Raw genomic sequence first — 11326 nt, forward strand, 5'->3', positions numbered from 1 at the left:
GAAAAACTTCCCGTTTGGGATGGTCTTCGGCCACAACTTACAAACTCAATTGTAGTGATGGCTATTGAAGAAATTGAAGAATACACCACCGTGAAGGTCAACATGATAAAGAAATCTCGTAAGGAGAAGGATGCACTACAGAAGACTCACAAGGACGAAGGACTAGGTGGTCTGTATGTTGGGTCCATTCCACATTATTTGCGGTTTTCACTGGTTGCACAGACACGGACGTCGACGAAGATCAGCAGAGGAAGAAGAAAAAGAAAACACGAGAGACCGAGTACGTCGGTGATGCTGAGGGTGGTAGCTCTTCGATTGCGGACATCCCAGGTGACTCGTTTGTATGATGTTGCCGTCATGCCTGTATTGAACCACAAAAGTCGTAGAGGATGAGAAGACTTCCAAAAAGAAGCGAAAAAGACGTCATGATGAATCCAACTCTACCGACGCGAGCACGAGCAAAAAGGAGAAGAAGAAGCGAAAGAAGGATACAGACGTTGAGGGAGTCCCGGAAACGGCTGAGAAACACCCATCCGACGAGCCTGCACCCTTGAAGAAAGACAAGAAGAAAAGAAAGAAGGATGCCACTGCAGACGAAGCTACCCCAGAACTTCCAACGAAGACTACAGTGCTAACAGCGGACAGCCCTTCCCCTTCGGAGACAAGGGCCTTCCTTACAAAATACGACGTCACCATCCATGCCCCAGAAAGTGCAGGCAAAGTCACGCCTGCCATCTCTTTCAACCAGCTCAATATACCGTCTGGACTGATGCCTGCTTTTGATGGGTTTAAAGAACCGACACCTATCCAAGCATGTTCATGGCCACCGGCCTTGGCGGGCCAGGATGTGGTAGGGATCGCCGAGACTGGCAGGTACGTTCCTCTTAATCTATAATGCAGAATGGATGTGTTGATGGGTTCGCAGCGGAAAGACTCTCGCGTTCGGTCTACCCGCTCTCTCTCGATTGATCACAAACTCCTCTGATTCTGATCCCAAGAAGTCCAAGAAAACAACAGTGACTGTGCTGATCATGGCGCCTACTCGCGAGCTTGCAATTCAAACTCACGAGACACTATCGGCGCTCGGTGAACCGTTTGGGATCGCGAGCGTCGCCGTTTTCGGTGGCGTAGATAAGGCACCACAAGTGAAAACTCTTAAAAATGCCAACAAGGACGGCAAGATGACCAGAATCATTGTTGGGACTCCCGGCCGTATATTGGATCTTGTGAATGATGGTGCATGCGATCTAAGCCGGTATGATGCCGCCCGTATTCGCTAATGGGGATATTTAGCTAACTGTGGGTGCTTGGTAGAGTGTCATATCTAGTGCTAGATGAGGCTGATCGGATGCTGGACAAGGGGTTTGAGAATGACATTCGTAGCATTATTGGGTATACGAAGCAGGGCGCAGAACGCCAGACGCTCATGTGTAAGTCTGATACTGCTGGATTTACCGCACATACCCATGTCTTGTATGCTTCCCAGTCAGCGCAACATGGCCTGAGGCTGTACGAAGACTGGCTGCAACTTTCCAACGAGATCCCGTACGAGTCACTGTAGGCAGCGACGAGCTCACGGCGAACAGCCGAGTTGAACAAGGTAAGGAAGCGGCTGTCAACTTTGATCTCGATGCTAACCGAGAATCCGTTCTGCGCCCAGTTGTGGAAGTATTCGACGATGCACGTTCCAAAGAGTAAGGTGACATGTCATCTCGAGTATCTCTTTCTCTTGACATGTCATTTCCAGCTCCCGACTTCAAGGTCATCTCCGCACCTTGTCACACAAGAAGTCAAGCAAAACCGGCGCACCGGAGGATGCACGGGTCCTCGTCTTCGTCCTGTATAAAAAGGAAGCATCGCGCGTAGAGGGCATGCTGCGCAGCAAAGGGCACACGGTCGGCGGCCTACACGGCGACATGTCTCAAGCAGCCCGCATGGAGGCACTCCACAACTTCAAGACTGGTATCACCAACCTTCTTGTCGCTACGGATGTGGCTGCGCGCGGCCTGGACATTCCGAACGTCGCTGCAGTGATTAATTACACATTTCCGCTGACGATTGAGGACTACATCCATCGCATTGGGCGTACTGGTAAATGCTTCGCTTCAAATAGCATTATATTTACTTATGTTCTGTAGGTCGTGGCGGGAAGAGCGGCAAATCGATCACGTTCTTTACTGGCGATAAACACGAACGAGCCCTCGCCGGAGAACTCGCGCGCGTTCTTCATGAAAGTGGGTTTGAGGCAGAGGGGTTGAAGAAGTTCCCCATGACCATCAAGAAAAAGACTCACGGCGTGTATGGCGCATTTTTCAGGGACGATATTCCTGTTCCCACTGGCCCAACCAAGATTACGTTCGATTGAAGAAGTTCCTTCATCATCTGGGATCGTGGCGAATCAACCAAAAGCATCCTTTCCCCCAACATTAGACATGGTCACAATAGATGCCATGAATCTGTATTGTTCTTAAATATACATGTTATCGGCCACATCCACGGAACACGACTTGCGATACAATACAAGTGCCCATATCGAAACAAGACACGGCCTATACTACAAGATCTTCTTCTCTCAACCACGGCACCGCTATTCAAGCTGCTGCGAAACTGATGGTCTCGAGCCGTCCCCGTCCTGCACACTCCTTCTGAAGCAGCTCATTCAGTACCCGGAATTGACCAGGGTCAATGAGGAGAATCTGCAGTAGTCTTAGTGGGGTGGTCATAGATTGGACTAACACTGCATACCGTCTGCCAGTCTTCTGAACCCTTCTCATCGCGCTCTACTTGATCCGCACTTTCCAGAACGCGCGTGCGCAGACGTTCTGCATCCGCAGTTGGCAAATTAAGAGATACACGCATTCGGGCGCGCTGAATGGGGAGCTTAGACTCTGTTTGCAGGAGCTTGATACATTCAGAGACCTGAACAATACATTTCAGAATAATCTGTGGCAAACAACATCTGAGTGTCGACTAACCAGGCTCTTTGCATTCTTGCCTTGGCGGATGCTGAAGCCCGCTTCGTCCATTGCCTTCTCGATGATGCCTACAGGGTATCTTTTTTGGGTGGCAGGGTCGACGCACTTCTCCGCGACGAGGGTGGCAATTTCTTTGCGGATGGAGGTAAGATCATGCTCGCGCTCCTTCTCTCCAACCTGCAGTTCGCCCTTCTTCAGAATCTGGTATTCATTGGATTTATGAGAATCAGTAAGCAGACAAGCGGGTAGTTTGGACTGTGACCCACTTCTTTGACTATCGTGTTTGTGTCGGTGGTTCCAAACGCTTTCTGCAGGTCTTGACTCTTTGCGAGCTCTCCCTTGGACACGTTAATGAATACGTTGGAAATCTGCATAACGTCGTCTATGTCTGTCTCCACACCGCTGCGCCATTCTTGGACCTTGTTCTTGTAGCACGCGATCTATACATGCGTGCAATTAAAGCAGTGAGAATATAAAAGAGGGCGAGGAAAAATGTGACTCACCTCGAATCGCTTTCCCCCCTTCTTCAGACGGACAATAGACACGTTTGTCAATCTATTTATGATACAGAGCACTTGTTAGCTGCCCGGATTGCAAGAAGCAGAATGCGAACAAGTATCACACTTAATCTGATTTGACGGCTGCTGAATAGGCATCGTGAACGGAGTTGACGGGTTGCTGGTATAGTGGATATACGCGTGTGTGACAGTCAGGATCCAATTGCAGTCAGCACGGATGAGGAGTGCGTCTCTATTTGGCAGCGCAGTGCAGCCGAGTCGAAATTCGGCTGACGTAAGTGGCTCGGCAAGCGCAGTGCTCGAGAACGAACAAGCTCCTGTTTCCGCAGGCAACTCCTTGCCATTGCCCTCAGCGACAGCAGTTGGCGTTGTGATCGCACGTACCTCCATCGAGTAACTTTCCGAAACTTTCCGATTTTTTGTCACCGAGGTTAGCTGGACATGAAGGGGATAACAAAAGCATTTGCGCGGTGAGTTCTTACGAAGTACTCATTATCGATTAGACAGCATTGCGAGGCGGGACACTGATGTTGGGCATATTGCAGTACGCCGCACATGCTGACTACCAAGGTCGGCATGTCCAAGAGTGCGTTGCTTGTGACTGTATCCCATCCGCATAGATATACTTAACTTGCTGTGAAACCGCCGCCGTGTGTGAATAGAGTCTTCCGATCCGGAGTTTGACGATTACGCGCGCCGCTTCGCCACCATTGAGACAGGCACCGACAAACTTCTCAAGGATGCCAAAGCATTCAATGAGGCTGTATCCGAGCTCTTTACGCATGGCGTTAACTTCTCGCAACACTTCGCTACGGTATTCCATCCAATCGTGGGCGAGTACGACCTCCTCGGCAAACATCCTAATGCAGAGAACACTATTGGGAATGTGGACGGATACGAGACGGCGTTCCAAGAGCTGAAGACTGCGATTGTGCCCGAGCTGGAGCTCATTGAGAGCAGAATTCTTGGACCTGTCAAGGAATTGCAAGGCGTCATGAAGATGATCAGGAAGAGCGTTACAAAGCGTGAACACAAGGTATGTTTTGTGCTGTAGTTACAAGCAACAGACTCCATTGCTGGACAGCAATACTTGGGTGCCGCAACTGTTGCTGACTTAGTCGTTCGCCTTGCACAGCTTATGGACTACGATCGATTCAACAATTCCTTGACCAAGCTTCGAGACAAGAAGGAGAAGAGTCTTAACGACGAGAAGCATATTTTCAAGGTACGTCTGTTACTAGTCATCAGTACTACCTTCGTCTGCTATTTGCCGTCGATCTTACTGGTTTGGGGTAATGTATTTACGGTGTGTATTACAGCTTGAGCAAGACTTTGAGCTTGCATCCAATGAGTATGATTACATCAACACGGCGATGAAGAACGACCTCCCTCGCTTCCTTGTCCTGGCCACGCAGTTCATTGAACCCCTGTTCCACTCTTTCTTCTACATGCAGTGCGTAATTCTCCCTTGTACATTATGGCTGCGTCATGCACTGTGTACCGATTGATACCGTTGCCGCTTTCGTGTGTCAGTGCAGACGCTCGTTATCTCATTTCCTCATTGCTAAAATCCATTACTAAAAAACTTATTATGTATGGGATCGCAGGTTGAATATCTTCTACCTCCTGCTCGAGAAGTTGAGCGGATTTGCAGAGGGCAAATACGACGTTTCGATCAGTGGTGCTGAAATTGCAACTGAGTACGAGCAGAAGCGTACGGACGCAATGGAGAACATCGAGGCGCTCAACGTCACACAGCGCCTGATATCGACATGTAAGCCTAACCTGAGGTGGTTTACCATTCGCTTTTCAATGATAATTGACTATTGTGGCCTACAGCCAAACTCGTCCAAACTCGCCGCTTAGCATCGAGCGGCTCACCAACCAGTGTACGCCCCAACTCCATGCGCTCGACCTCTAGCACGGGCTCTGCAGCCTCTCGTTTGCCCCCTCCCGTTCGCTCCACATCCTCGGCTTTCACGAAGAAGGCGCCACCGCCCCCTTCGCCGAGCCTGACCTCCGTTCCTCCGCCGCCCTATTCACCCCCGGGGAGCGGTGGGTTAGCGAAGAAGGCTCCCCCTCCCCCTCCCCCACTCAAGCCGAAGCCGAAACCAGCTGCTTCGTATGTGGTGGCGGTGTACGACTTCAGTCCACAGGCGGGCGGCGATTTGGGGTTTAACGCGGGGGACCGTATTGAAGTGGTCGAGCGCACTGAGAGTGCGGAGGATTGGTGGACAGGCCGAATTGGTGACAGACATGGTGTATTCCCAGGTTTGTTTTCCATTGGAAAATCGTATACCTACGACTGATGTAATATTATCCAGGAAACTATGTTCAGGACGCTTAGAACAAGATCGTCGACTATTGGAGGGGAATGCATCCTAGCATCTGCTTAAATTTCGCGTATGCTTTCCGGATGTAGAATAATCGAAGCAGGAGAAGCTAATTCCTGAATGATGTGGCAGCACACCGTTTGTATTACCACTAGGTTATGTTGTCATGTTATTCTGCCTTCCATTCGTCTTTTCTCTCGAACACCATGCATCTCCATGAGCACAGGTCGACTTGAGACTACATCACTTTTTCACCGCTTGGGTAAAGTGAGTCACTCACTCTGCAGTCAGCCGCTTCGCACTGGAGGGTGAGGTAGATGTTCCAAGTCTATTCGCATCCAGTTTTTGTTCAATCTTGGACAGCCTCTTGGTCAGATCGAGGTGCAACTTGAAGCGGATCTCGTGTCCCATGCCGAGTGGCATGCCTCAGGTCGTAAGATCCTGGAGATTCATCTGTCGGCCCCAGAAAGCGTGCCACAAGCTTTCAGTGAGTTCCTTCCCTTATCATCTGACATTTCAACCCTAAGGTGTCTGTAGAGACTATGCGAGAGTGCCAATGACCACTTTGCCACCTTCTGCCACCTTTGCGAGAAAGAAATGGATTCGCGCCCTTCACCATCCGATTTCTGCAAACCCAGCATCTGGCCCGCCGTGCAAGGGGAGCATCGTGACCTACTGTCTCCGTCCCACCGAGAGGAAGGATTTTACACTCGCTACTCTGCATGATGTCTTCCGGACGTTCCGGGTTCGGGCGAATTCTTCCCTCCCTGAGCAATCTCTTGCTGCAGATGCGGCTCTTCGTATCGTGCAGAGTGATGGAGGGATTTTTCGAAGATGAGTTAGAGCGGTCGAGGGAATTCGACGAGTGTGTCCAGGAGGTCTTCCCATCGTGGGAGTCATTTTATCCGCCTAACCCTCCTCTGAACTCCATAGTGCAATTATTGGTCGACTTCTGATGCTTGACAGGGAGGCGGCGATGTCTACCTCCAAATTGCACGCGACTTTCAACTTGTTATCAATGGCCTTCGCGGCGACTGCAGTCGGGCAGCGGCGACCTTTTTACAGCATGGTGCCCTAATGCTCCTTCTCTGTTTGCTGGGTATGTGTATGTCTGCCGTATGATATGTTCCTTGACACTTTCTCAATGGACCCTTACTTTTGTTGTTGGTGGCTTCTACGATGGAAGTTGAGTGATCATGGAACCTTCGGCTTTATGTTGGAGGATGGAACAGACCAGCGCCAGCAAGAGCTTGCTCAGCTGCTCTATGCATTAGACCAGGGCATAGGTGAACTCCGGAGGTATATATCTCATGTTTATGTTTGGTGGACAGGATCTCACCTCAGTCTCTTTCCTAGGGTGTTGCACATTTCCCCGCCGGATCAGTTTATTGGTGGTGTTCCTCGGCTATATTCTTCCTGTATGTTGTTCGCACAGTCAGCAACAAATGCGATAGCGTGTCTCACATTTCACCACCCTCTCCCCTGCGAAAACCTGCCCCTCTATGCTACCTTGTCGCCTTTGCCTCCGACTTCACCTTCGTCCCCCACCTCGCTCTTGCCTGCGCGTACTCCTGCTCAATTATCCTTGATAGTCAAGCTAGTCAAGGAATGCTATGGAGAAGATGTACACTGGATCTTAGCTTGCTATGGCTTCGCGCCGGCCCTCCATGGGTACTCATGGCTGAAAGGTGCTCCGACTGCGTATGTTATAGAGCATCTCAGGCCTAACTGGATGTCATTGTTTGACTTCGGGCGGAGCGCTGATGCGGCGGCTTTCAAGGATACTCTCTGGGCCACTCTCCAGAAGGTGGTCGCAGTGATGGGAGTACTGAAAATGTTGTACATGGTGACCTACGATCCAACAACATTATGCTGCAGGCGGCAAAGTTGGAGATGGTCGACTTCGATTGGGCTGGGAAGGCTGCACAGGTGTTTTATCCCGTGCGGCGTCATGATCAGATCAACTCGTCTGTGCCTGCTGGGTGCTCGCCAGCGATTGAGGCCGGGCATGATCGTCAGACGGATAATTCATGGTGGCAGTCCTTCGCAGCTTGATCGGGCCAAGTACACATGTCATTGCCTATGGCGGCCTGTATGCAGCCTCTCGAACGAGATACTTTTATATATACTGCAAAGAGGCGGGATTTACCATATACGGATACCGACTCTTGGTCCGATCGACTGACCGAAAGGGAAGGTGGTTCTCCAAATATAGAAGCTTTGCATCTATTCAGCATCTATTCTACTCACACTGCTCTCTTCGTGACGTCACGCAACCTAAACTGCGTACGTCGCCTCATTAGTACAGTGTATGCTGCAGCATACGAAGCCGTCATTATTTGAAAGGCGTCAATTTCCCAGCTCCTTCTCTTGGCTCCGACTGTTGATCACTTTCTTCCGTTTTTCCCGAGGTATAGATCTAATCCGTCAAGCTGTCCTATATCAACACAGCTTACGACTTCCTCTTTCACGCGTTGTGTGGATTATATTCGCTCTGCACTTGCAGAACAGGATCCCCGTAGTACTATGACCAGAACACCATAAGTGACAGTAGTACCACCTCGATGCCTAAAGCGTGCTATGATATAACACACAGAGTTTAAAATATTCGCCAGGCGAGCGCAACAGTGAAGGCATTACCTCGGATTCTCTGGACAGCCCGAGCCTCGAATCTGTGGGAAATCCTCTGGGAGACCACTCTAGGATGTCATTCAGTCATTCGCAAAAACTACTGTATAGGCCCCAGCAAAAAATCAGGCCGTAAGTCGGATATCAAACAAAAAGACAAACAAATTTTGAATTTGAAGGCCCACGCCGGCCTCGCTAGCAAGGGCCGTACATCTCCGCCCATTGAAGTGGCATTCGTTCTAATGTCCGTCCAAGATGCCTTTGGTGTCTTTTTGTTCTCGCAAACGATTATAAAATCGGAGAGGAGCATATGGCCCTTCTCGCAGACGAAGACTAGCCGAAGAATAGTACTTAATTATAGCATAGGGATACGTGGTGGCCAAGTTGATAGCCTAGGTCTGAACGTTAACTGTACAACCTCAAACAGTTTTCTGGCCATCTTATGTCACCCGTATTATTTTATTTAGCATGCCAGCAGAATGTCTCCTGCAGGCTGCAGCAAGTAGTACAGTGAAGCATCACGGTGGCTATTCATCTCGTCAGTCTCCAGCAATTGCAGGCGAAATGAGAAACGACTGTATCGGCGAGTGGTGTAGGTGGCACTTTGTCGGAGCCGGCGCTGATGCGCGTCAGCGTGACTGGTGCGTGACCGAGTGTCAGCTTGGTGACGAGAGGGAGAAAGGCCGTGCAGAAGCGCGACATACAGATACTACCCAACCCCGGCTCCCTCCATCTCCTTTGTTTAATATTTCTGACGGTGGCACGCTCACTTCGCCTCGTACACAATTATTCTCACCGAGGACAACCGCCACAGCCGCAGCACACCGCGAGCAATATAAGCTGCGAGCACTGCATCGCTTCTGGGTGATCCACGCCTCATCCGCCACCTCACCTGCACCCTTCCGCCATGAACAACATGATGGGTCTTTTCAATCAAGCAACATCTAAGGTACGGCCACGCGTAAGCTCGTCCGCAGAGGACAAAATGCCTGAAGATACGGAACCGGACGATACATCGATCTTGTCTGTCTCCCTCCTCTATGCACTGCTACACTGAACCCGATACTGAAGAGGATGCTTACTGCAGGGACGAAAATGAAGGGTCTATTATTCTGTCCATGATTGCACAGCTAAGGTGAGTTCTTAGATGGATGTTGATTGAATGCGCTCGCTGGGATCGGGAGCTGGGCCACCGTGGAACGTGGCCCGCGTTGTGGACGCTACAAATTGTAGCATGTCCCTGACTACAACGAATGCAGAGTGCATCTGGCTGCGCATATTCTGGAATGATATTGACGCTAACTTTCTGTAGGGTCGGAATGGACCTTCACAGGGTCTCCTTCCCCACCTTCGTGCTCGAACCCCGCAGTATGCTCGAGCGCATCACCGACTTCATGTCGCATCCGGACCTCATCTTTGGGCAAGTGCTCACGGGTACGCTCTCGCTGTGGCCCTGATCTCACTTCTCTGCGTGCGCTTCCAGGGCTGAGAACTGCGAGGATCCTGAGGAGCGCTTCATCCGTGTACTGCAGTACTATCTCGCTGGCTGGCACATCAAACCCAAGGGCGTGAAGAAGCCGTAAGTGCACTACAATACTGTGTCTTCGCGCCAGTGCTGAGATTTTCGCCGTAGATACAATCCTGTGCTGGGCGAGTTTTTCCGCTGTAGATACGACTACCCAGACGGCACGCAGGGGTTCTACATTGCCGAACAAGGTATGACGGTGGGGCGGGGACGCGAGCATCCGCTGACGCGCACTCGCAGTGTCACATCATCCGCCCGCGTCGGCGTTCTATTACATCTCCCCGCAGAACAAGGTCGCCATCGTTGGCGAGCTTCGCCCCAAGGCCAAGTTCCTCGGCAACAGCGTCTCCACACAGATGGAGGGCGAGAACCGCGTATACCTCCTCGGCCGGCCCGATGATGGCGGTACGTAGTCCACATTCTTGACGCGCGTCTGCGGCTTATCGACGCGCAGAATACGTGATCTCGATGCCGAACATGTACGCGCGAGGCATCCTTTGGGGTAAGATGGTGCTTGAGCTCGGGGACACGTGCACCGCGCGCAATGACCGGAATGCGTTCTATGCGGACCTTACGTTCAAGACCAAGGGCTACTTTTCCGGCACGTACAACGCGATTGCGGGCCGGATACGACGGGGCAGCACAGACAACGGTGAGCTATCCGGGAAGTGGAGCAGCGTCATGGAGTACAAGAACATTAAGGTACGTAAAGTGGTACAAGATGTATTTTCTCACTAGAGCTGTGTGATAGTCAGGCGTCAAGCGGGTGCTGTTTGATGCCAGCAAGGATGGGTTGAAGATCGCACCGAAGTGTGTGGCTCCTGAGGAGGAGCAAGAGCCGAACGAATCACGGCGGTGAGTATCCTATCCTCTTTATCCGCGTCGTCCTCATAGCATCCACAGTCTATGGACAAAGCTGACACGGGCTATTGTCTCGAAGGACATGGACGCGGCGTCGAAGGAGAAGATAGCAGTTGAGGAGTCGCAACGCGAGCTCCGCCGCAGACGAGATGAGAGCGGAGAAGAGTACATCCCGCGCTTCTTCATGCAGAAGGATGGGAGGTGGGTACCTAAAATCCGGTAAGTGGCGACCTGCTTTCTGGTCCTCGTGTGCTCACTACTTACCGCTACTTATGCAGGGTGCCAGACGATCCTCAGGAAGCCGTGGAGTTCGTCAAGGCTTGGATCTGGTCGCCGCCACTGTAGAGGATTTCCGTTTTACTCGCTTTCTTTTGCTCCCGCACATTTTCAATCTATGTTTCAGATTAATGCATTTATATCGGCCAGAATTGTACAACAAATATGGTATCGAGCGGTGTGAATGAATCAGACGACGCAATGTAACCA

At 51.0% G+C, this 11326-nt stretch overlaps 5 protein-coding genes across 5 annotated transcripts; 4 read left to right on the forward strand and 1 right to left on the reverse strand.

Moving 5' to 3' along the window:
• Nucleotides 1–57: 57 nt before the first annotated feature.
• On the forward strand, nt 58–2365 carry SCP_0115660 (ATP-dependent RNA helicase DBP3; the record flags this gene model as incomplete). The annotated part of the gene is made up of 9 exons (XM_027753787.1): nt 58–169; nt 223–330; nt 381–873; nt 926–1255; nt 1315–1430; nt 1487–1600; nt 1661–1694; nt 1748–2091; nt 2139–2365. The coding sequence occupies 9 exons, from the start codon at nt 58–60 to the stop codon at nt 2363–2365; spliced, it is 1878 nt and encodes a 625-aa protein (XP_027609588.1).
• A 226-nt stretch (nt 2366–2591) lies between these two features.
• Nucleotides 2592–3883, reverse strand: SCP_0115670 (Ribosome maturation protein; the record flags this gene model as incomplete). Its single annotated transcript, XM_027753788.1, has 6 exons — nt 2592–2696; nt 2746–2919; nt 2976–3176; nt 3242–3415; nt 3479–3530; nt 3600–3883. 6 exons carry the CDS (start codon nt 3881–3883, stop codon nt 2592–2594), a joined length of 990 nt encoding a protein of 329 aa, XP_027609589.1.
• A 51-nt stretch (nt 3884–3934) lies between these two features.
• SCP_0115680 (Regulator of cytoskeleton and endocytosis RVS167) lies at nt 3935–5840 on the forward strand (the record flags this gene model as incomplete). The annotated part of the gene is made up of 8 exons (XM_027753789.1): nt 3935–3963; nt 4039–4079; nt 4156–4529; nt 4629–4718; nt 4813–4946; nt 5101–5267; nt 5333–5764; nt 5818–5840. 8 exons carry the CDS (start codon nt 3935–3937, stop codon nt 5838–5840), a joined length of 1290 nt encoding a protein of 429 aa, XP_027609590.1.
• Nucleotides 5841–7695: 1855 nt separating this feature from the next.
• Nucleotides 7696–7881, forward strand: SCP_0115690 (hypothetical protein; the record flags this gene model as incomplete). The annotated part of the gene is made up of 1 exon (XM_027753790.1): nt 7696–7881. One exon carries the CDS (start codon nt 7696–7698, stop codon nt 7879–7881), a length of 186 nt encoding a protein of 61 aa, XP_027609591.1.
• A 1480-nt stretch (nt 7882–9361) lies between these two features.
• SCP_0115700 (Oxysterol-binding protein homolog) lies at nt 9362–11185 on the forward strand (the record flags this gene model as incomplete). The annotated part of the gene is made up of 10 exons (XM_027753791.1): nt 9362–9477; nt 9542–9589; nt 9767–9874; nt 9938–10033; nt 10088–10170; nt 10220–10384; nt 10434–10681; nt 10731–10834; nt 10883–11059; nt 11119–11185. The coding sequence occupies 10 exons, from the start codon at nt 9362–9364 to the stop codon at nt 11183–11185; spliced, it is 1212 nt and encodes a 403-aa protein (XP_027609592.1).
• Nucleotides 11186–11326: the final 141 nt, after the last annotated feature.

The sequence above is a fragment of the Sparassis crispa genome (assembly GCF_003851025.1).
Source record: "Sparassis crispa DNA, contig_000000F, whole genome shotgun sequence".
Taxonomy (NCBI): domain Eukaryota; kingdom Fungi; phylum Basidiomycota; class Agaricomycetes; order Polyporales; family Sparassidaceae; genus Sparassis; species Sparassis crispa.